At 36.9% G+C, this 25,956-nt stretch overlaps 1 protein-coding gene across 1 annotated transcript in view; it reads right to left on the bottom strand.

The window, feature by feature from the left end:
- The window catches only part of LOC108707504 (glutamate receptor ionotropic, kainate 3), a gene marked incomplete at its 3' end in the record, with an annotated part of 197,164 nt that overhangs the window by 27,864 nt on the left and 143,344 nt on the right, over positions 1 to 25,956 (bottom strand). The window contains exon 11 of the mRNA XM_041582147.1: positions 19,040 to 19,263. Within this exon, the coding sequence (XP_041438081.1) occupies positions 19,040 to 19,263 (224 nt within the window). The remainder of the gene's footprint in view (positions 1 to 19,039; positions 19,264 to 25,956) is intronic.

Below are 25,956 nucleotides of genomic sequence, written 5' to 3'. Positions count from 1 at the left end.
CACTGATGATCTGACCTCTGCCAGTCATACAGACTAAGCTCTTGCATCAAAGAGTGCCATTAACGCAATGTCAACTCTTCAAATTGAACTGCTTTAAGTAGCCCAACAAGCAGAACTGCAGGCAAACTCTCACTGCATAAATGAGTAAAATCATAAAACTTTTATGCAAAGAAGTGCACTTGCAAGAAAAGACTTCTGAGGTCCTGAAAACCAAGTATGAAGAATTGATAAACAGGGACGTGTACCGCATTTAATTATTTTTGACAAAGAGCTGCACTGAAACCTATAGTTTTCTGTGGGGAATGCTATGGAAACTGAAAAAAAAAATAAAAAATAATATATATATATATGTATGTATTAGCAAATAGAGATATGAAGTGGATTATCATGATTTCACTAAAGGATAATTACAGGAAAATACAAAAGGATACATGCTGTGAAAGCACTGAAAAGATAAAACTAATGATACCAAATATGTGTATATTAAATTTATATATATATATTTCTTGCACAGTGATGTTACAATAAACATTTGATGACTTAAGAAAATGGTGCGCGCGCGCGCGCACGCACGCACGCACGCACGCACACACACACACACACACACACACACCAAAACTCACCTAGATCAATTATGTAGGACATCTATAGGACATAGTGTATATATAAATAAATATATATATATATATATATATATATATATATATATATATATATTTATGTGCAGAGTTTATCGATACCTTACAGCCTATTATAATGCATAATAACTGTTGCTGACCTAAGTTGTGTAGCATCATACAAGAGACATACATCAGAGCGATGTAGCTCCCATGAGCTAAATAAAATATCAATCATAAAGAATATCAATTATATATATAAATATATATATATATATATATATATATATATATATATATATATATATATATATATTTATTTATTTAGCAATCAATAAAACTAGACAAAGTACAAGGTAGTGGGAAAAGAAGATTTGTGTTTGTTTTTTGAAAGTCTTTCAAAGCTGGGTTTTACTCACTAGGGAAAAAGAAAAGATGCTTACAAAGGAATATGATGACTATGTATAAATATATATTCAGGATCAATAAAAGATCTCTCCGAGGACTTCATCGCTCACATGAAAGTACAGAGAACAAGATTAGAGGAAAGGACATTTCAGGATCTAAAAGGGTGCTTTGCTGTCAGGGAATTATTATTATGGAATTATCAGGGGAGATTGTGTAGGATGCCACTTTGTATACCATACCTTCAGAAAAGCTGGACAATGGATATTAACAGGAAAATATAATAAAAGTCGGTAAGAGGAAAATATTCACATAGTGAAAATGTATTCCTTAGTGCAAACAAATTTACATTTTCGTACATTCAGAGGCCTATTTACAAAACTTGAATTTGTGAGGTGTTAGAAATTCTTTCTACGTTGAATAAACTCACAATTTTAAAAAAAGTTTGCTCATTTATTAAAAAAACAGAATGTAAAAAAACGTAATTGAATACAGTCGTGGAAAAAACTTAAATACCTTAAATTTGTCAGCATTTATAGGCTTTAAAACCGGAATTTGTGGGATTACAAATTGAAAAAAAATCCTAATTTAAAAATGCCTTAAATTTTGCCTAGGACAACTCCCTTTGACTTCTACATGAACTCGTCACCTTTTAGATGCCAAAGTTTTACATTTGAGTTTTTTGTGCTTAATAATACCAAACATTCCAGTTTTTGAAAAAATTGTGGCAAAAATTTGAAATCTGAACATTAGTAAATCACCTCCTTAATATAGCTTTTGCGAATCCAAAAAATGTCTAGTGACCATTTCCAACAGTAGAAGACACATTATAAATACAATAGCCCAGTGCAAAGCGTATGTAATAATTACTGAAAAAGTTATCTTTGTCCCAAAAGATTACTCCACCTTTAAGCACTGCAGAATAATTCAGTAGCACACTGGTTAGTTGCAAAAGTGCAGAATTGTGTTTATTCAGCCCATAGACATATGTACAAAAGGCAACATTCAGGCTCCCTTGGGCCCTTTAACAAGCCTACGGTGGCCTGAAACATTGCCTTTTATACATGTGTCTATGAGCTGAATAAATACAATTCTGCACGTTTACAGCTTATTTGTGTGCTACTGGATTTTTCTGCATTGACAGTTTGGCCAGTCTGTGGGAGATTGGTCTTTAGAACCAGCACCCAACACTGTGTTATTTTGCTGGGGGTATTGAGCTCTCCACTTTCGTGTAGCCACCTTCAAGAATGCAAATGTGCAAATAGAATTTACAATGCAATAACAGTCTAATGAAGAATATTACACTACAAAATGCTAATTTTCGCTTCTGACATTTATTACATCTCCCCCTAAGGGTCAAGTCATTTAGGATGTGCAAAGAGGTTGCAGGGTTAAACTTAGATTATGAGGGGAATGTAATAAAAGTCGATAACGGAAAAACTATTCGCAATGCGACAAGTTATGCCTTTGCGCGAACAAATTTTGCTTTGCACAATTTTAATGTAGCTCGCGTGAGCACGTAAACTGTTTAGCGACCACTTCCGACAATGGACGGCTGTTTGCGAATTTTATAGTTGCGCAGTCAATGTAATAAAACTTCTTACTGAAAAAGTTGTTACATTTGCTCCAAATGATTATGACACCTTCAAGCACTTCAATTACAATTTGCAATGCAATAACAGTTTAAGGAACAATGTTACACTGCGAGAGGTGGATTTTTAGTCTTATCGGAGCGAATTGTTTTGCGCTTTGCGACTTTAATTACATTCCCCTGTACATCTCTTCGTTAGGGATGATAATTTCCATGAATTTCTATCAATCTCTTCCTCTACCTATTTGTTAAAAATATCAGATAAGGGCTGAATAATGTAACTAAAGACTTGACGACTGCTGTCTATCTGGTCAATCTATGAAGTAATCAGCCAAGACATCTGACTCATTCCAATTTTACTGTTTGCTTTTTCTGCCTGTATTTGATGATAAATAGTTTTCATCAAATCCCTGTATTTTTTCTTATTTTTTGTAGTATCTTTTGAATGTGCCTTTTATACATTTCTATGCCACCATTTGTATATCGTTGTTTTGTTGTTATTTTTAGTATTATTATTTCACTGAGGTATGAATCCACTACAAAAATATTTATCATCATTCTGTATTCCAATTAAGTTGTCTTCAGTAGTGATGGGCGAATTTGTCCCGTTTCACTTCGCCGGAAAAAGTATGACTTTCACGAATTTTCAGGTGAAGCAAAACATTGTTAAAATGCATTGAAGTCAATGGGCATTAAAATTATTTTGACACGCATCAATTGCGACGCCCGCTACAATTTTTATACACGCGCCTATTTTGTCCAAATGCATTAAAGTCAATGGGCTATGCACACCCAGATTTTTTTGACACAGCAGATTTTTTGCCAGCAAATTTTTGTGAATTTATTCGCCGGCGGCGAAACGCCGAAAATTTGCACCTGGCTAATCAGCTTTTCATGACTTGGTGGTGATGGTGGGGACATACCACTACACTTGTATATGGACAAGGGTGGTTGTGAAGATCTAAGTATACTAAAAGCTGACACTAAAATCTCCTGCTCTCTTCTGGGCAGGGTCGGACTGGGCTGGTGGGACACCTGGGAAAAAACCTGGTGGGCCAGGTGGGGCCACGAGCAAGAAAAAAAGTAGGCATTGGAGGTTGGAGGTGGGTTGCGGCTAGGGTGGGGAGAGGGGCCTGAGGTGACTAAAGTATCTTCGCCGAGAGGGCAGGAGGCCCGGGGAGTGTGTGGGGACCCCGAAGCAGCAACCCCGGTGGGCCCTGGGCCCTCTAATCTGACCCTGCTTCTGGGTGCTAGGCAGTTATTTAGGTCATTTGTAAGAGAACTGTTTACTCTACTGGTACCATAAGGGTGCCATAGCAACTGGACAACCATTACTCCCTGATGAAGCAGTTGTTTTGTGTATAGGAATGACAGTTTAATTACTGAAACTACAGGTCCATTGTTTTTTCCTCCCTACCAAGGAAAATGAGGGTGAGTGAATCTTATTCAGTTAAAGAAGATGTTTTTCTATCATTTTCTCTCCAAAAATGAATTGATTAATAACAATAAGTACGACTCATATGTTAATAAGAAAATAAAAGAATGATATATTTTTACAATAATTATTACAGTTAAATAATAATTACAATAGCAAAATATCTTTACCATCCTTAATATGGATCCCCTCACCAGAATTCAATATCAAACACAAAAATATGACAATTTGGCATTCACAGCTAGAGATAAGCTGAGAACTTTATGTTATTCTGTTACAATGCTTTATCAAATTGGCTCTTTGAATATTGTTTCATTTTACTACAATCAACAGGTTTCCAATTCTGCTTTCAATTAGCTGCTGAAGATTCCTATGATAACCCAGTGTAAGACCTTTGTCTGATTAACGACTGAGAATATGGCTGAGCATGAAGATCAAAGGAACGACAGAACGTATGCCACTGGGCTCAAGCATGCAAGCCTCCTAACACCCAAGTCAAATCAGAGAGAATATTCTAAGAGTTGAATATCAGTAACTTAAGCTCAGTGAAAGAAAGCTTGTAAAATCCATTAAAACCAGACCAGAGTCATAATGAAGTGACATTTACTCCATGTTCAATCCATCTAAATGCAGACTGTACATTAGAAGACAAGCCTGTTTGACAATTACCCTCAGGCTTCTTCTATATCATGGTAGGTTTAAGTACAGATATAATTTCTTATTTAATACATTACATTTTTCTTCCTCTTAGTCTTTCTTGCCCTGAGAATGAATGTTCAGCATGAGGAAAATACAATGAAATAACAGTCATTCCTGCACAAATTGTATCTCTGGGGCGAGCAACATATCTTCTACTTAGCATTGCATTAAAAGGGCAATACAAAAAAATTATCAATATAGTGATACTTAAATAATGGATGATATTTGGTACTCTGTATAGGGCAGCAGGTACTATATGCATAACTGAAAGCATGTGTCGTAAAAGGGTTATTTAAATTAACTTTAAGGGGGTTATTTACTAAAATCTGATTTTATCTCATATCTTAAACAAAAAAAGCTTGACCGAAACTCCCATCCATGATTTTGTCTTATTTATTATTAAAATAAATCAAATTTATCGGATCTGGAAAAAACTTGATAAAATCAAGCGAAACCCGAATCATACAATTTTTATGATTTTTCTCCTGAAACGCTGTTTTTTTCAGATTGTTGGCCAAAAACCCCAAATTTTGCTATCACAAACCCCAATATCTTCAAATGATGATGACCTTGAGGTTTGAGATGGAAAATTTTAGGATTTGGGTTTTTTGCAGCATTGGGGTATAATAAATCAAGTTTTCATCCCAAAAAGCCTGAACAGAAATAATCGAGCTTTAATAAATAACCCCCCCCCTAAGTATGATTTAGAGAGTGATATTTTGAGACAATTTGAATTGGTTCTCGTATTTTAGTATCTGTAGATTTTGAGTTATATAGCTATTTATTCAATATCTTTCCAGTTTAAATTTTAGTAATCTGGTTGCTAGTGTCCAAATTATCCTATCAACCATGCACCAATTTGAATATGAATAAGAGAGGGCCTGAATAGAAAGATGAGCAATAGAAAGTAGCAATAATAATACATTTATAGCATTACAAATCAATTTTTTTTAGATGGGTCCGTGACTCCCATTAGAAAGAGTCGGAAGAAGAAGGCAAATAATTCAAAACTATATGAAATAAAAAATGAAGGCCAATTGAAAAATTGCTTAGATTAAGCCAAACATACTAAAAGTTAAAGGAACAGTACTGTCAAAAAATGAAATTGTTTTAAAGTAATAAAAATATTATGCCATGTTGCCCTGCACTGGTAAAACTGCTGTGTTTGCTTCAGAAACACTACTATTGTTTATATAAACAAGCTGCTGTGTAGCAATGGGGGCAGCCATTCAAAGGAGAAAAGGCTCAGGTTACACAGCAGGTAGCCAATAAGCTCTGTCTGTCTAATGGTGTTATCTATTATCCATTAGTTAACCTGTGCCATATAGCCGTTTTTCAATTTCCGCCATTGCTCCACAGCAGCTTGTTTATATGAACTATAGTAGTGTTTCTGAAGCAAACATATCAGTTTTACCAGTGCAGGGCAACACTACATGATATTTTCATTACTTTAAAACACTTACATTTCTTGGGGGCAAATTCACTAAGATTCGTAGTTGCGCCAGGCGTAACTTCGCCGCACTTCGCCAGGCGTAGTTTCGCCAGCGCTTCGCAAATTCACTAAAATCCGAAGTTGCACTCAGGGGTAGCGTAAGGTTGCAAGTTGCGCTAGCATTGATTCGCTAAGCGAAGCAAAGTTACGATAGCGATGGTCAATTTGCATACGGCGCCAAATTCAAATTTCAATGGAGGAATATGTAGCAGCACTACAAATGCCTAGGAAACCTGAAAAACATCAAATAAAATTTTAATTTTGCCCTACATATGTGCCCACTGTATAGTTAAGTTGCCATGAGTTAGGAAATGTAGGGGGGAAGGAGGGGAGCCCCAAAAAATGTTTTCGATCTTTTTCAGCCTATCACACATAATATAGAAAAAACGCCAGCATTTTTTGGGACTTAGAAAATTTTTTAACTTTTTTTGAAGAAATCCCTATCTACTATATTGCGCTTCGCCTGGTCTGAGGTGGCGAAGGAAGTCTAGTGTAAAAGATAGCGTTCAGAACAATGTGCGCGTTAGTGAATTTGTGTAGTTACATCCGTTGCGCAAATTCGCCAGGCGTAAGGGTGCGAAGTTACACTAGCGTGAATTTGCGAAGTAACGAAAAATGGTCAACGCTAGCGATTTGACGCTAGCGTTAGGCACTTCGGCGCATAGTGAATTTGTCCCCCTGTGTTACTGTTCCTTTAACTTAAATGTGAACCACCCCTTTATTGTGCCTGTGGCCTTGTGATTTTATATGGTTGCGTAACTCAGAGCTGACATCTTCATAAATTACAGTAGAGGGAACATTAACAATTATATATTTGATTTTATACCTATATTTTTTATAAATATTTTCTCAAATATTTTAACTTTAAGGAAAACATATTTTGACATCGTTAATGAATTTATAATTTTTCCAGAGGGGCATAGTACATAGAGATAGAGTTTACTACCAAATTAATATTAATACATGATCTAGGCATATTTAATTATCTTTTATGAAGAAGTTAATGATCTTATTAATTACAAGTTGACAAACATTTGGTAGAATGAATCGGTTTCATAATGTCTTATTTACAAATGTCAAGTGCCTTACGCGATCCACTGAAAAGGTGCAATCAGTGACTGGTAAACCCAGAGCTTACTGTGAATATTAACTACAGAGCTTTAAAATATAGAATCATATGTACTCTGCAAAAAGAGCAGAGAATCATATATATAGGGAAATCCTTTATATACATATATCAGTTGGAGCCTTCAGAAGGTTGATCAGGATTAGTCAGGGTCATTTTCAATAGACCAAGAAAAGAAGTGGCAAGTAGTGATGGGCGTATCTGACCCGTTTCGCTTCGTCAAAAATTCATGAAATGGCGAACATTTGGCAAAATACATTGAAATCTATGGGCGACAACATTTTTGTGACATGCGACAAATTGTGTGCCAATTTTTTGACACGCATCTAATTTTTTTTCACCCATTATGGTTCATGGGCGTCATTTTTGTGGCAAAACTTGCAGAAAACGTTGTTCATCACAAATTATGCTCTGGTCATAACTAGACTCCCTGTGTTGCAAGGCAGCAAGATTAATAACTAAACAACACCACTCTCCTGATGTATACAGTCTATATGCAAAATGAAAGTGTTAAACAACAGCTTAAAGTGCTTTTGTACAAGTACTCTCTTACACATGATTTGCATGCCATCAGCACCATGTCCCTTATAATAAATCTCATTAAGAGTCCCTGTTCTAACCTATAAAAAGACATATTTTACAATAGTCATATAAGTTAAAATGGATTTGAAAAATGTGCATTGGAATAAATGGCATTTCAAACCTGTTACAAGAATGGCATTCCACTGAGTAGAGTGGATTTTTAGCAAGCTGCTCATTCACTGACTTCATCTACAATGTAAAATCCAAAATGGTAAACAAAATTGTTAGCAAACAGAATTAGCAGTAATTCCTTCAGAGAGCATCCTGCAAATTTCTGTCATATTAATGCAAATGGAGAACCGCTGTTTGGCTCTATCAGTTTAGAATCTTATGGGATTAAATGCCTTGCATGCAACAACATATCTCTAATGCTGGAAGTCTCATTATTAGCAGTGTGAAATCTATTCTCTTTCATACTCCCTAATAGCCTTTTAGCTGTCTTTAAGTGGCACTGTCACTGACCTACAATAATAGCAACTTCTGCACCTCTAGTGCATGCTTCAGACTTGTTTTCATTTTTTTATTAACAATGGGCTAATCTTCTTTACCCTGTTCTCAAGAACATGAATGGGGGTTTTTAAGGGCACAACATGCTTTTATAGAAACCAGTGCTCTAAATAGAACAAAATTATGTGACTTAACTTACATGAACATTTAGTGCTATACAGTATAATAAGAAAAAAGAACATACTGTAATATACTATTGATCTAGGACAGGGCTGTCCAACCGGCTGCCCACGACCCCCCTTGTGTGGCCCCCCACATGAAAGTCTGGCTGCTGTGTCTGTTTACCATGTGCAAACTTTAAAAGATATCACTACAGAGATTAACTGGCCCCTGCATTGTTTAAACCTCAAATTCAGACTTTAATCCCCTGTATTGTTCACACATGTAATCTCCCTTGCATTGTTCACACTTGTAACACCTCTATTGTTCACACCCTAAAGACCTGTACTGTTTACACCTGAGACCCAGACTGAAACTGCCCACATTGTTCACCTGTTCACACTCATACAAACTGCTGGAGGGGCACCAGCACTGTGTCATTGTATGTAGTACATATTAGAGTGGTCCTGATAGGTTTCCCTGTCTCCTGCTCTGTTCTGCCTACCCTATGCTCCCTGTGTGTGCCATACTCTGCCTGTGTGTGCACCCTGCTATGTCTGTGGAACATAAGAATAGTATTTGTTCTGGGGGTTTGTTATCATTTGAACATTTTTGTTAGGGGCCCCTATGGTGTTAAATCATGTGCTGGCAGAGCTGTGTTATCCACAGGGGACAGTGGCGGAACTACCGGGGGAGCAATAGGTGCAATTGTACCAGGGCCCGCACCCCCTACGAGCTTGTCAGTAGTTTGCACTCAAGTGAAACCCACTGAAAAACCAGCTTCCAGAGGGGGGGTGGCTGCACGATCTGCACCCAGGCCCGCCACCCCATAGTTACGTTACTGACAGGGGAGGAGGAGGTATATGGATTTAAGGGTATGTCTTAATATGACTTTACATTTTTCACATATGAGTGATAAGTGATCCCTGCAGTGAGCACCAATCATTTGGTTTTTTTGGTGTTACCACAATTAATGTGGACATCGTCTTGTGGTAACATGGGTGGGGTTAAAGTGGATGTGGTTTAAAAACAGGGAGTAGCTAACACTGGGTTCCATTATTGGCCCTCCACTGTGTAGGCCAGAAAAATTCCGTCCCTCAGTACCACAGAAGTTGGACAGCACTGAACTAGGATATTAAATTTGTTTTTATGGCAGTTGTAAGACACTTAGTCAGTGCACCAGAAACACATTAGCACCAATTACCTGTGATCTGTGTATTCTGCTTGGTGCCCACAAAAATCTGCCAGCTGCTCAGTCTGTTCGAGTTCCAGCTTTCCTGCCTAGTTCAGTGCCAGCTGCCCTGCATGTTTCAGTGTTGGCTTCCTGGCATCTTCCAGTGTCTATTTCCCTATCAGCTATCCTATCAGTGCCAAGAAGTGGACATAGTAGTACCAATACATATGCATGGGGGGATGTCAGCACTGCGTTTGGAACAAACTTTGATTAGTTAAAGCACCCACTAATGAAAATGCATTTGCCAAAATGCATGCCCACCTGATTTTGTTTTTGAGATGCTCTGACTGTTCCTGGTTAAAACTCTTGACTATTTAAGAGTAATATTTATGTTCCTAGTATCAGCATTACCTCTCTTGCCTTTTGCCAGTGGTAGTTTTGTCTGTTCCCATTACCTGCTCCCTCCTTGTCCTTTCCAACCAAAGCTGATGACATTTGGCTTGACAGGATCAATTCACAAGCCCCCATCAAGGCCTTACCAGGACCCCCAGTCAGCTTATAGCCACTGGTCCCAACCTATTCAATTTTGCCTGCCTCTTTAGCCATCAACCCTACTAAAGACTACTTTTCATTAAGCTAAGGGGGTCATTTACTAACAATCAAATTTCCTTTTTTCCCACAAATCTCTAAAAATTTGTGGTTTTCTCATTTTTTAAATAAAGCTCTAAAAATGTGAGATTTATGAAGTGAAAAATACACAAAAACCTTAATACAAAACTTTGCCAGCTAAAGGTTTTTGAGGTCCTATAGAAGTCAATGGGAGCTGCGCTGATCTTATCTAACCCTTCTAAATCAATTCGGACTTCTAGAGGTTTTTGTATATTTTTTTGTTAGGAATTATAATTTTTAGAGGTTTTCAAGGTATTCATATTTTTTAGCACAGAGTTCAGCATAATTTTCTGCTCCTACTTTTTAAAATAAATCTCGTTTTAGGGGATTATTAATTTTTTATGGGGCAAAACTTATGGGGTATTTTTTAAAACATAAATTTTTCAAGATTTATTAAAGCCTGATGCAGCAAAAAGCCAGAATCCAAAAATCCGCCATCTCAGACCTGCCGAGATTGTGAATAAGTCATTGGCAAAGGAGCCCTATCCTATTTTGAAGTTTCTGTGGTCTGCGCTGGAAAATCCAACCATTTCTGGCCAAAAATACAACAAATTCAGGCTGTTTCGGGAAAAAGCCAGAAAAAATTTGAGAAATTTGAGAAAACACTCTGGAAAAATCATACAATTAAGTTTTTTACTCTATTTTATAGAGTTTCTACCCAAACCGATTAAATCGAGCTTTTTGAATAAATAAGGTCAAATTGGGTATTAGAGTTTGGTTGTGGTTTTTTTATTTAAAAAATTAGATACATTCGGATTTTAGTAAATAATCTTCTTAGAGTTTGTGGGTTTAGTCATGGTTTCAAAAACCACTAAAACTGCAAAAATGCAACTGTTGATAAATAGAACTGCACATCTTTAAGTAAGTTAATTTAGATTTTAAAATATTTTTGTCATGTATTTGTACATTCAATTTGCTGAGCTTAACCTTCTTTTAAAGAAAAATATTCAAGTATTACAAATTTGGTAAGTAAATATTTTGTTTAAACTTAACTTAACTGTACATGGATCTCTCTCTGGATAAACTCAGATGGGGTTGGCGTTTAGTTATATATGCATTATATATATAGACATAACAATTAATTCACTTTTCCAAAGTTTGCCTACTTTAGCATAATACTGTATACTTTTTTTTCTGCACTTGATATATAATACATGACTATTTCTTACTCCTAGAATGTCAGCATGGATCATTTCTTAAGAATGTCCTGCTTGCAGAAGGTTATGCACAGTACGCGTCCCCTCAACTTAAAAAACATCACTTCTTTTCATCAATTATTAGATCACTAATAAAGAGATCATCCAGTGATAGAGTTGGTAATTGCACACTTTTTATTTACTCTATTCAGAAATAAAAAAATCCATTTAGTTACAATCGTATACCTGATATCATGGACATTTAGTAGATTAAAGACTATATAATGAAAAATTTGTATTACAGCTGTGGAGATATCAAAACAGTATTTGCAGTGCTTAGAAACATGAAGCAACATTTTATGAATTTCACCACTAATGATGAGCGAATTTCTCCCGTTGCAAAATTCGCGAAACGGCGAAAAATTGCAAAACGCATTTTTTTAATGCCAGCGACAAAATATTTTTGACACCGGCGACAATTTTGACGCTGGTGACAATTCTGACGCCCATTAAAGTAAATGGGCCCTTCGAATTGTCTCCGGCGTCAATTATATTTTCGCCGGCAAATTTTCGCAGCAATTTTGCAAATGTATTCGCTGGCGGCAAAAAATTTGCCGCAAATTTGTGTCTGGCTAATCACTAATCACAACATTGTCTAACACCTCAGTCAAGGAGTTCTTTCGAATGGGAACTAAACATCAACACTACAGTTATTAATGCGGCAGCTGTATTGGCACAATTAATTTTACACCTTGACTGTAATATTCATCATCTCCATCTGATAGCCCCCTTTCTATGATCAGATTTTAGCAACCCCCACACAAATCTCATATACAAATATATATATATATATATATATATATATATATATATATATATATATATATATATATATATATATATATATATAATAACCCCAAATAAAGACTATATCATTAGTTTCTTTAATAAATAAAATATCCTCCATTGAAAACCTCTTCTATATATCTATGTGTCATGTCTTTTCATAGAAAAAGTCCAGACAATGCACATGATTATTGCTTGAATACAAGCTTCATTTCAAAATAGTTATTGTAACATGGTAGTGATAACTTAATGTTTCTCATAATAATAATAATAATATAAATGAAGGTGGCCAAATACAGATTCTTCAAAGAGATTTGGATGAATACCAAAACTGAATCCAAATTCTACTTTGCATATTCAAATATGACTACAAAAGACAAAACATCATCAGTTGAGGTCAAAAGTTTGTTAGCTTCAGTTGTCTCGTGTTTTAAAATCACATGCTATTGACTCTCCATATGTAATAAAAGGCACAACGTATGCCCAAATGCTACTGCATGGGTTATTAAAAAAAAGCTCTATGCATGCTATATATTTTAGAATACCACCCCAAAGTGTAGCCAAGATCTCACCCACTAAAAACCATGGAATTAAGTGACAAGTCACGCTAAACTTACTTACCTGCCCCCGCTCTGCTAATCAGGATCAGTGGCACCGTATTGCATACAAGGTGAATCAGGGGAAAAATCCTGCCTATTCCTTGTCTGACCCCTGGCATTGTCTTGCTGTATGTTCACATTGCTGTTCATGTTGCTCAGTATCCCCCAAGGATAAACTTGTTCCAGTGCCATGTTGCCCGGACTTAAGGTCCCTACACAAAAAACTATGAGCAGTGGCCCTTGAGACGATGTTGTGGCCCAGGTTGTTATAACAGTATAAACTATCAGGGCCTCTGATTTAAGGTTATACATAATTTCATATTTTTCTAGCAAATTCCTTGATGTTTGCATATCTGTTTCTAATATCATGTTCTTTCAGAAAAGGGCAACATGTTTGGAAGCATTATTCACAGCAGGTGTTGATTTGAAAAGTACTTTCTATTGTAAATAAATTAAATAAAGGATTACATTTTATAAAAGATAGGGTGCTCAGTGGGGAAAGACAATGATAGATAGACAATTTTCCTCTTAGTTCTTCAAGTATTACATAAGGTTTTCTGTGCCAGGCATCTGCAGGGCTGCAATACAGGGTTCTATCCTTATTCCATAAATATGGATTAGAGATCAGACAAGCTGCAAATCCATTACAGATAAATGCATTGTGAGCCGAAAGGTGTAGGTGTCTTGTAAGGCAGAGATTAGCCAAATTCAGACTTTAGAGAGGCTCAGTTTGGATAGGAAGGAGAGAAACAAGCCTTATTTATGATACTCATACAGATGAGGAACAATAATTAATTCAGGCCATGCTCCAAGCCAAGTCTGATATTATTAACTGGATAAAAAAGAAACTACAGTAGGCTTTCTAATTCATTCCTTGCACTTAAGATGTATACAATAGTCTATCATGTTATATTAATGGAAATTGCAGGCTGTGATTCAGACAAAACATATTGGCTTGACACAGAAACATACATTAATATAAGTGGGTGTTTTAGTTAAAAAGCTCTCCACCTGTGCAAACTATATTCAATATATATTATTACCAAAAGTATCTGGATAGTTGTCTGACATCTCATTTAAAAAACCAAGGATAATAAAATGAAGCTGGCCCTCCTTATAAGTGGCAATGAGCACTCATATGGGGTGATCAGCCATGACTCAGTCTTACAGGCTTTTAGTTGGGTTAATGTCAGAGCTCTATATAAGCTAATTCATCCAATTTTATCATATCAAACTATTCTGAATGGGCCTCATATTGTAGAAGCAGGGCACAAGTCTACTGAAGAAAGAAAATGCCAAACTGTGCTTGTAGGAAGTACAGAAATCTCATTGTACGTTGTAGCATTAAGGGTTGCGTTACTTTATTGGTATTTTTTTTTATTGGTATTTTTTTATCAAAAATATGCAATTAATCAAATATATTGGTAAATGGCTACAACTTCTAACCTCCTGCACCTTCCAGAATAAAAATAACGACATCTCACCCAGATATCACTTTACTTTGAGGTATGCATATGTTGTGGATGTTACACTAAGATGTAACTTAGTTGTCATACGCAGCATTACATAGATCAAGGAGTAACAGAAAATCTATAGTAGACACCAAAGTACATGAGCAGGGCTAACCCGTCAGACGCCCTAGGCAACCTGGCCAGCCATGCGCCGGCTGAGTGTGCTCTCGATTGCACATGGGCAAAACTGCTCTCAAGCACGCATGCATGAAATGGTGTGCATGCACACATGCACAGAAGTGCATTTCCGCAAAAAATACCAGCCACAGTCGGTAAGAGACGGGACCAGACATGGGGTAGGTGACAGAGCAGGTACGTGCCTGGCGCCCCCCCAGCTTTGCGCCCTAGGCACGTACCTACTCTGCCTACCCCTAGTTCCGGCCCTGATGATAATATACATGCTGCACAGTCGAAATTATCTTGATCAGTGCCAGACTGGTGCATCGGAGGCCCTCCAGGGGTGCAACTTCAAGAGTCCATGTCACAACCTCCTGGGCTCTCCTCCCGATGTCTGCACCCCCTCCCGTGCATCAAAGAGAGCGAGAGTACATGTGCCGGCATCTTTTAACTCTTTCCTACTTAAGACTGCACAGGCAGGGGAACAGGTCTGGGTTGACGGGACCCATGAGACCCAGGGCCTACCGAGTTTTTTCTCAACAACTTCTGCTTTATGCAAGGGTCCAAAAAAATACTTTTATACTTGCTGAATATTAATATATATTAACATTAATATGTATTCATAGCCTTGTATAGCTCTACATTTTTCTATCTGGTAATTAAATACTATTTTCTCTGTCCATTGGAGTCTTAATGTTAAAATAATGTGTCCTCTCTTTATCTACTCCCACTCTTATCCTTTGCTTCCATTCTAAATTAGATTTTCTATGAAAGTGGAAGTAATTCAGCAATAAAATTAAAGTTGCTGGTTTACTCTTTGTGCTCTGTGTTATGTATATGTTTTTTCTGCTGTCTTTATTGACTTGTAAAAATATAGTCAATGGATTACCTTGCATTGTTCTAAATTCTAATATCTTGTTCTTCAAGGAGGGTATTTACAAAGAAGCAGGTTCAAGTGCCTTTACATGCATTCAATGTGCAGTTGATTATAGCCCACTAAAGACTGTGAATCAGAAATGCAGTTTGCTCTTTACATTAGACAAAAAAGAGAAGAGCAAGACTAAAAGCCCAACCACCCCACCTGCACATCTGCTTGCTTGTTGTTGGATGCACAGTGCTGGAGTTAGAGAAGGCAACAGATGTATATGCCTAAGGTCCTAGTGCCCACCATTGTGCCTAAGCACATGTTTCTTCTGTCAACCCTTAGTTCTAGCCCTGAAAAAGGGTAATATAGGTACAAGTACTGTAACTATGACTAATGCATCTGAAATCTTGCATGTTCTATGCGCAGGTACAGCATGTTTTACATTTAAAAGGAATCCATCCCTTTCCTCAGCAAAAGAATTGATAGTTTGGGGAAATTTCAAGGTTAAATAAACCATAATGCACATTGAATGTATGCAAATGTGCTCATGAATGTTCTTGTGTAATTGCATTTTATAGTGCTAAAGTTTAACCCACTGTCTCTCTTTTTTGCACAATTTATGCTGAGAAGAACAACATTTGGGTAGTTCATTTTTGAAAAACAGATACCCTGCGTATTGCAGAGCTGTTAACTCTCCTGACATTTTCATAAGTCTCCCAATATTCCCAATCACTGTCCCAGGGTCCAGTCGCTTACAAATGCAAACTGTACATTTCCCATGGTGATGTCATGGGGGGACACGCCCACAATCCCCTGGCATGGAAGCATTCAAAGTTGACAGCTCTGGTATTGTACCATCAAGCACAATTCTGTACTCTCTTACAATTGTACAGTCACAAGTACTTTGTGTATGGGCCCCATAGTGCTCCAGAACTTGTGCTGGTTGCACTGGTAAATGACCCTTCAAAAGACAAAGAACAGAGAAAGAGATCCAATAAAAACATAGTTGCAGAAAGATTAAAAGAAAGTAACACCTCCCCAAATATCAATCAATACAGTCCAAGGGAAGGATGTAAATGAGCCTTTCGGTTTGACCATGAGAACAATGGCATTATGAGCAGTAATCAGCATGGCTTTATGAAGGAAAGGTCATGTCAGACAAATTTGATTGCTTTTTATGATGTGGTAAGTAAGATGCTGGAAAGTGAGGGGGACAGTAGATGTGATCTATTTGGATTTTGCCAAATCTTTTGATACAGTGCATGACATACGACTGCTTTCTAAACTAAGGTCTGTTGGGCTTAATGAAGTTGTTTGCACATGGATAGGAAACTGGCTACAGGATCGGGTACAGAGGGTGGTTGTTAATGGTACATTCTCTGCTTGGAGTAAGGTTCTTAGTGGGGTCTCTCAGGGCTCGGTATTGGGTCCTCTTTTATTTAACTTGTTCATTAATGACTTAGGGGAGGGTATTGTAAGTAATGTATCAGTGTTTGCAGATGACACAAAACTATCCAGCCCAATAAATTCCATCCAGGATGTGGCATCCTTGCAACAGGATCTTAACTAGCAATCTGGGCAGCTAAGTGGCAAATGATATTCAATGTTGATAAATGTAAAGTCATGCACCTGGGATGTAAATATATTCAAGCCATTATATACCCTTAATGGGGCTGCACTAGGCAAATCCATAATGGAAAAGGACCTTGGAGTCCTTGTAGATAATAAACTTGGCTAAGCAAGCAATGCCAGTCAGCAGCATCAAGGGCTGTTTTAAAAGGGGCATAGATTCAATGGAGGTTGGGGTCATTCTTACACTTTATAGAGCACTGGTAAGGCCCCATCTAGAATATGCCATTGAGTTTTGGTCTTCAGTGCTCAAACAGGACAATATTGAATTAGAGTGGGTAGAGAGAAGGGCAACTAAGATGGTAAAATGTGTGGAAAATCTAAGCTATGAGGAAAGACTGGCCAAATTGGGGATGTTCATGCTGGAGAAGAGGCACTTAAGGGGTGATATGATAACTATAATAATCTCTCTAATGCTTTATTTACCAGTAGGTCTTTCCAGCTGACACGAGTGCACCCATTCCGATAGAAGAAAGAGGTTCCGCCTAAATATTCGGAAGGGGTTTTTTACAGTGAGAGCTGTGAAGATGTGGATGTGTGATATGATAACTATGTAGAAATATAATAATCTCTCTAATGCTTTATTTACCAGTAGGTCTTTCCAGCTGACACGAGTGCACCCATTCCGATAGAAGAAAGAGGTTCCGCCTAAATATTCGGAAGGGGTTTTTTACAGTGAGAGCTGTGAAGATGTGGATATTCTCTCCCTGAATCAGTTGTACAGGCTGATACATTAAATAGTATTAAGAAGGGGTTGGATGGAATACAGGGTTAGCTCATAGTACAAGTTGATCCCGGGACTAGACATTTTGGAGTCAGGAAGGAATTTTCTCCGCCTTTGAGGCAAATTGGAGAGGCTTCAGATGGTTTTTTTTTTTTTGCCTTCCTCTGGATCAACTAGATGGACGTGTGTCTTTTTTCAACCTAACTTACTACTGTATGTTACTATGTTACTATGTAATATTTCATCAATAATCTTAAAGCAAATGTATGATTGAAGAGTGTTTTTTTGTGTTTTTTAATTTATTAAAATATATTTGGTATCTAACTTTACTTTTATGATTCAGTGCTATTTTACCATGAAATGCAGTAGACTGCTTGGCTTTTTAATATTACTTAAATGAATGGGATCAGGATAACAAGAGCATGAACTACAACTGGTAAATGCAGGAACAATTATGTGCTTACACCTGAGCTCCACTCTTCTACTTGTAAAGACATAAGTCAAAATGCTACTAACACAGTTAACACAGAATTAGAGTGCTCACCTGAACGTAATTACCCTCTCGGGTGCCGGGTGCTAAACAGTCCACAGGACCTCCTGCTCAAGGTCCAAATAACTCGAACATCCAAATTGAAAAGTGTTTTTATTGGCTCACGGCAGACATAAAGTTTGGCCAAACTTTATGTCTGCCGTGAGCCAATAAAAACACTTTTCTTCACAAGACAAGTTTGATCGGTGTGCTACAGTTTTCTTTGGATGCCCATAGTTAACAGTCAGGGTTGGCAGGCCATTATACATGTACCAACAACCTTGCTTCAATTATAATATCGGTGCATATGGCTAGCTTAAGAGGACTGCTATGGAGGGGGGGGGGAGTATACAGATCTACCACACCACTGTACCTACTTTGACTCTTGTGAGCCTGTTGCTAAACCTGCACATGCTGCTTATAGAGTCCACTATATAATGTGCACACTTTGTATGTTCCTTTCATCAAAAGGCTATACTCTATCACTAGTAGTGCTTCATGAATAAACTACACCATGAAATGTGGCCTAAGAGAATCTTATAATTTGCTAGAAGAGATGTTAAGTAAAATAGAAGAGATGAAGAATAACTTTTCAGATTAAGCATACTATTTACTAGATTAAGTTTGTTCAATGTAGAAAGTCATTTTAGGGTTTACATGAAGTAGTAATGTCTTAAGTGACGTTACCTGGCAATGACAAACAGTACACAGCTCACACCAAGGTATGCAAGGAGGATGTACATCCAAATGTCAGGTGACAGTGGGTTCAGGAAAGAAAAGACACTTGGGGCTGTTCCATTGGCTTTCCGGTACAGGATACTTATCCCCAGGGTCATGAATGGCTTGGAGAAATCTATTACTTTCTCCCTGATGTGGGTTATGGTGAGTGGAGCCACAGCAAGGTCAGCTTTCTGAAATGATATAGAACAATCAAAGGTTAAAGTTCTTAAAAGTTTTGCATTAGGTATTGTACATTCAATTTAGCACCAGGTGCATGTCAGTGGTACAGTGAATATTGGATCTTACATTGAAACATTCCAAAATACAGCAATGGTATTCCCCATACAGTTGCGTTTAAAAAATAGCTCTTCATTTTGTCTGATAAGCCTTTTATCTGTAACTTTTACTTGATGTTAACTAACTAGGATAATGATTTGTTGATTGCAGACCAGTTCTATTGGGTTGTAGTAAAATGCATGTGTTTACGGCATAGATTCTCCATATTAGCTGACCACTTAGCCAGAACCAGCATACTGAAATGCAGAATAACACTCTGAAGCAAAAGCTTTTTGGAAACTGTTTAAATGATGTAATGCATGAACATGCATTGAACATATGTCACAAATATTTTAGTTCATATAAGCTACATGATCCCAGGTTGTGGGATCTATTGTTTAATGGAAAAGTGCAATATTTGAGGGTATCAAATTTGAAGGAAATGGAGGAACAACAAATCAGGGGGTTGTAAACATTTTGAAAAATTGCTTTAATAAGGGTTCAATCATCCAGAAATGTTCTGTGGGGTTGTTAAATATGAGACTATGCACATAATCAACAGTAATGTTTTAAGATTGCCAATGAAAACAAATTCTGGAATGACCTTCTAAAAGAATGCTGAGATAATTCAACTGATATATGAAGATTTTAGTACGTGTGGAATTATGTTGAGTTTTTTTTTTTTTTTTGCTAGAGCAGCTTTCAGAACCATTCATGTGTGATAAAAACTTGACATCAGCTCAAAAGCACGCGAGCAGAGTTTAACAATTCAGGTAAAGGAAGCTGTGCCATTTTACTGCATGAGTTAAAGATTGAGAAAATAACCATAATTGTCCCATTCACACAAGCACATTTAGACTTATTAACTACAGGAAAAAGATTTTATTATTGATGATGATAGATAGGGCATACTGGGCCTAGAGAGAGAGAGACCCGTCACCCAAAAAAATTATTCAAAATCCTATTTTATTGCATTAGTCAAGCAAAATGAACTTTAATTACACTAAATAAATTATTTGAATCATGTTTCTTTTAGTCTGGGAATTCATAATTATAGCAAGCAGGCAGCATCCAATTTGTGGACACTGTTATTAAGGCAAGCCTTGTATCATCTCAGAATCTTGTTTGTGTACCAGAATGGGGGACCTAATGTCCATCCCCATGTCCTGGTTGCACAATTAAATGGTGAAGAGAACAGGGGAATGTGTGGAGAGCAGTTATAGCTAGGAAGTGCTGAATGGAAAGTGAAAGTAATTGTCCGCCCCATCTCTTTGCCTTAGGCATAGAGGGGGGGCAGACAATATTTGATTGACATTTGATTGAGATTTTAAATGAGCTTACAACAGCTATGAATGATTTAATAAAAAATAGAAATTGGATTTCATGTTTAATTTGAAAAGGACTTTTATTATACAGCTTTTTGTGTCTGAGTGACAGGTCCACTTTAAGTTCTCTATAGTGGGAGATATAAACTGTTGGAGAGTTATTGTCTACTATATTAACTGTTAGTTCCCCTTGTATGCTCTGCAGTGCTGCAAACCGTGTAAAATAATACTGCTGCAGACAAATAGGTGCAAAAAAACAATCTCCTTTATTCACAATGGTTGTTTCCACTGTGAGTACAGGCTACATAAGGATTGAAGGTCACATAATAACAGTCAGGCTTTATAACCACAGTTTTTAGTGAATCTAACCTTATCATTATAGACTTCCTGGGTTTTCATTGTTTTCCCCATACAAACCCTAATGATGTGCCTGTTACAATACATACATGACTATTGCGTATAATGTTATATTTTAGGGTTTTATTAAGGTTTTCCAAAATTGCATCAGAAAAAAAAAAGAAAAAATATATTACTGTTCATTTTTTGCTATTATTTACCTTGGATCCTGCTATATGAACATTTTATTTTCAAACAGCTACTATACCATCATTTTGTATAAACCTAAAGGAGATCAAAAGTGGAATGCATTTTTTCTTAAATTTTTTCTTATATCTTATCTTCACTGCTATTGTCTCAGACTGGCTGTTCAAAGTCTTCCTTAAAACTGCCCATAGTCCTGCTACTGTAAAAAAAAAATTCCATATCAACCAGTAGAGATATGGCCTAACAGAGCATCTGTATCTTTTGGCATTGAGATTTTCTAATATCCTACACAAAAATATACCAGAGAACGTTACAATGCTGATACAGTACTCCCCTGTTCAGAAAATTGTAAATTGAAATTGTTTAAGTTTGGTTATTAATAATAACTATAAAGGAGCAAGCTAGGCATCAGCATTTTGCAATTAAAGTAGGGCATACAGGCGGATGGATGAGATGGTGTTCTTCTTACATGATAAGCAAACAGCTTTTGTCTCTACTTGGTCAGCATGGGTAACACTTATGGAATTAGATTTTTGGAACTAGACGGGAGCATCCTTAAAGCATATATCATGACATACAACATTACACTAGGGGGCACATTTACTAAGGGTCGAATATCGAGGGTTAATTAACCCTCGATATTCAACCATCAAAGTAAAATCCTTCGACTTCGAATATCGAAGTCGAAGGATTTACCGCAAATACTTAGATTGAAGGAAAAATCTTGGATCGAATGATTAAATCCTTCAAATCGAATGATTCGAAGGATTTTAATCCATCGATCAAAGGATTTTCCTTAGATCAAAAAAAGCTTTGGAAGCTTATGGGGAAGGTCCCCATAGGCTAACATTGATGCTCAGTAGGTTTAAAGTGCTGAAGTAGGTAGTCAAAGTTTTTTTTAAAGAGACAGTACTTCGACTATCAAATGGTCGAATAGTCGAACGATTTTTAGTTTGAATCGTTCGATTCAAAGCCGAAGGTCAAAGTAGCCTATTCGATGGTCGAAGTACCCAAAAAAAACCTTTGAAATTTGAAGTTTTTTTACTTCAAATCCTTCATTCAAGCTAATTAAATGTGCCCCTAGATGTGCTTACTTATTCATCAGTGTAGTGAGAGTAGTTGAGCAACTCTCCCCCCCCCCCACTTTTCCCTTTTTTCCGTGTTTTTCTTTCTTCCATATTTACATAGATTGTGTCATTTTATAGTTTTTCATAAGTAGCTTGAGCTGCAGGGATGACCCCATATAGATCCAATTTGATTTCCCTTGAATAAATAAGAGAAATCATACTGAACCGGGCCCTGGAAATATATCAATATGTTTGGTTATTAAACAGTTGATTCACTAGTTGTGGTTTCACATACCTCCTCCATCTGGCTCTCATGTCAGGGACAATATTATATATATGACTATATATACATTCATGTATTCAGTTAAACGTAAAATAAAGAAATACAAAAAAGTGGGGCAGACACCTTATTACTGTAAATGAAATACAAAATTAATTCATTATAAATTCATATTTTGTTGATAATTTTTTATGACTTACCGTATATACTCGAGTATAAGCCAAGTTTTTCAGCATCCAAAATGTGCTGAAAAAGTCTACCTCGGCTTATACTCGGGTCAGCGGGCAGTAGCTGAGATTGCAGTCACTTTTAATCATTCCTATACCAACAGTTCACTTGGGGAGAGACTGCAATATCCCACAATGCCCTCTGTTGGTTATATGAAAGAATAACAGTGCGCCCTCTGTTGGTTATATGAAAGAATAACAGTGACTGCAATATCACACAGCGCCATCTGTTGGTTATATGAAAGAATAACAGTGACTGCAATATCACACAGCACCCTCTGTTGGTTATATGAAAGAATAACAGTGCACCCTCTGTTGGTTATATGAAAGAATAACAGTGCGCCCTCTGTTGGTTATATGAAAGAATAACAGTGACTGCAATATCACACAGCGCCCTCTGTTGGTTATATGAAAGAACAGTGTGCCCTCTGTTGGTTATATGAAAGAATAACAGTGACTGCAATATCACACAGCGCCCTCTGTTGGTTATATTAAAGAATAACAGTGACTGCAATATCACACAGCACCCTCTGTTGATTATATGAAAGAATAACAGTGCGCCCTCTGTTGGTTATATGAAAGAATAACAGTGACTGCAATATCACACAGCACCCTCTGTTGGTTATATGAAAGAATAACAGTGACTGCAATATCACACAGCGCCATCTGTTGGTTATATGAAAGAATAACAGTGACTGCAATATCACACAGTTCCCTCTGTTGGTTATATGAAGGATTAACAGTGACTGCAATATCACACAGCGCCCTCTGTTGGATATATGAAAGAATAACAATGACTGCAATGACACACAGCGCCCTCTGTTGGTTATATTAAAGAATAACAGTGACTGCAATATCACACAGTGCCCTCTGTTGGTTATATGAAGGATAAACAGTGATGGCGATATCACACAGCGCCCTCTGTTGGTTATACGAAAGATTAACAGTGATGGCAATATCACACAGCACCCTCTGCACATGGTAGTGGGACAGTGGGACAATGCACACAGTAATCCGTTTGGTAATTCTCTGTCACCATCAACTTTGCAAAGAAGTCCGGTTGATCGCTGGGGGGGTCGCAGAATGTGGGCTGCTGGGAGACAGGGCTGTAGTTGTGTCTAGGCTTATACTAGAGTCAATAAGTTTTCCCAGTTTTCGTAGGTAAAATTAGGTACCTCGGCTTATACTCGGGTCGGCTTATACTCGAGTATATACGGTAGTTAGACTTCAGGTTTGTGTTGTATTGTCCAATACAAAGAAAAAGAAACATTTTGAAATGTTGACAAGTATGTAGACTTCTTGGATCTAGTGTTCAGGAACTGATACACTGCCTGTCACAGGGCAATAATGAAGAAAAAACAATATTTATATTTTTTATAGTGATGTGATGAATAGCTGTCTAATATTGCCAAGCCCCTAGACAAAATTGAGATCACGGCAAAAACTCCTATAGACTAGAATATAGTGGGATTTGCTAGACAGCTCTTTTTTCCTTTTCTCTGGCATATTCCAAAGAACTTATTATGAAACTAATAAATATGCATATTATATAATGTCGCTAACTTATACTGCACAATCTTTGGACTGTGTAAATAATTTTATCAGCAAAGAAAATTTACCAGGAAAAACAATTACTCATGCCTTAAAATGTGCAACCTGTTTAATCTAAAGCAATTTTCTTAGGCTACTTGATGCCCCTTACTTAGTTAAATATGCAACTAAAAGGTTATTTTTGGTTTATGCAGATGAGAGACTCTTAATTATGCAGTAACTACACATTGCTATATTTTACTCACCAGACAGCCCAGCAGAAATATGTATTCCTAAAGTGAACTGATATGGAATAATAATTACATTTAATCATTCTATTTTCCTCATCTTGTGATTTTTAACACTTTTAATGAAACTGAAAAGAATAATATTATTTGCACTGACCTCCTATGTTAAAAACTTCCCCTATAAATCAAACTTCGTGTAATGGAGCATACTTCAAATGCACAATATATGCAAATATGCGTGTAAATGTGTCATCTAGCTAATGTATTTGCAGCAATTACAAGTATTACGATAACTGTTACTGTAAAAAGTGAATCCACTTTACAGGTAAATGGATAGATGCAGCACATTTAGGATGCTTCTTTTCAAGAGGTTCTACAGAAGACATAGGTCACACTGCACCATCATTTTCCTCAACAATGGAAGTGCATTTAGCTATTTCTGAGGCATGGATGGATTTTTTTTACAGCAGATGTATTAACGTCATGCCCAATGATTGTCACATGTGGATTTTGATATGTGTTTGACTTCAGGAACTGTGACAATGCAGAGAATAAAGAAGGGGCAACATCATTCAGAACTAAAATGTTATTTTTATCTCTACTCTTAATCGAGAAGTTTAAATTTAAACCTAATATTTAGGAGGTTATAAAACAGTGATTCCCGAGAGGCTTCCCTTTGTGCTCAGTTGTTTTCCCCTTGGAAGGAGAACCACCAGCAGGGAACACCTTGAACACACAGTGCACAATATATTGGTATGGAACATAACAGACTAGTGATGTCAAGCACTGTAATTCAGTATTGTGGTACTCAGTATTGGATAGTAATGAATGGACAAGAATTAAAGACAATATTTAAACGGGGGAGCATTCATTTATTTACATGCATGGTATTACATTACTTTAAAATGAAATGCAATGTGTGGGCCTTTTGAGTAGTAAGTGCAATATGTGATGCCATTTCTTTCTTGTATGCGTCTCTTCATTGTTATATTAATATTTGGTTAATAATGGATGGAGGGCACACCAAAAACGTTCAAAAATTAGCAAGAGGTGCAAAAACAAATGTTACCCCTACCAAAGGTAACCAATATCAATACTAAGTCAAAATGTTTGCACACTCAAAACAAAACAATTGGACATAAGGGTGGTTTGAAAAAATAATTTTTACTATTGTTCAAGAAAACATTTTACATGGATAATGCCATACAATACATGGCGCAATTTATACAGTGTTAAAAAGTAGCATAGAAAATCAATCACCCATTAGTCTCATGTAGCAAGCAAGAAATCAGCAAGGAAGAGGATACACCTACCAGAAAAATGAGAATGGCCCCAACGTTTCGGCACCAAGGCCTTTGTCAAGAGAATCCCCTTGACAAAGGCCTTGG

Source organism: Xenopus laevis, chromosome 2L, assembly GCF_017654675.1.
Source record: "Xenopus laevis strain J_2021 chromosome 2L, Xenopus_laevis_v10.1, whole genome shotgun sequence".
In the NCBI taxonomy this organism is placed as follows: domain Eukaryota; kingdom Metazoa; phylum Chordata; class Amphibia; order Anura; family Pipidae; genus Xenopus; species Xenopus laevis.
Note: the sequence above shows the minus strand (reverse complement) of the source record. Positions and strands in the feature narration are given on the sequence as shown.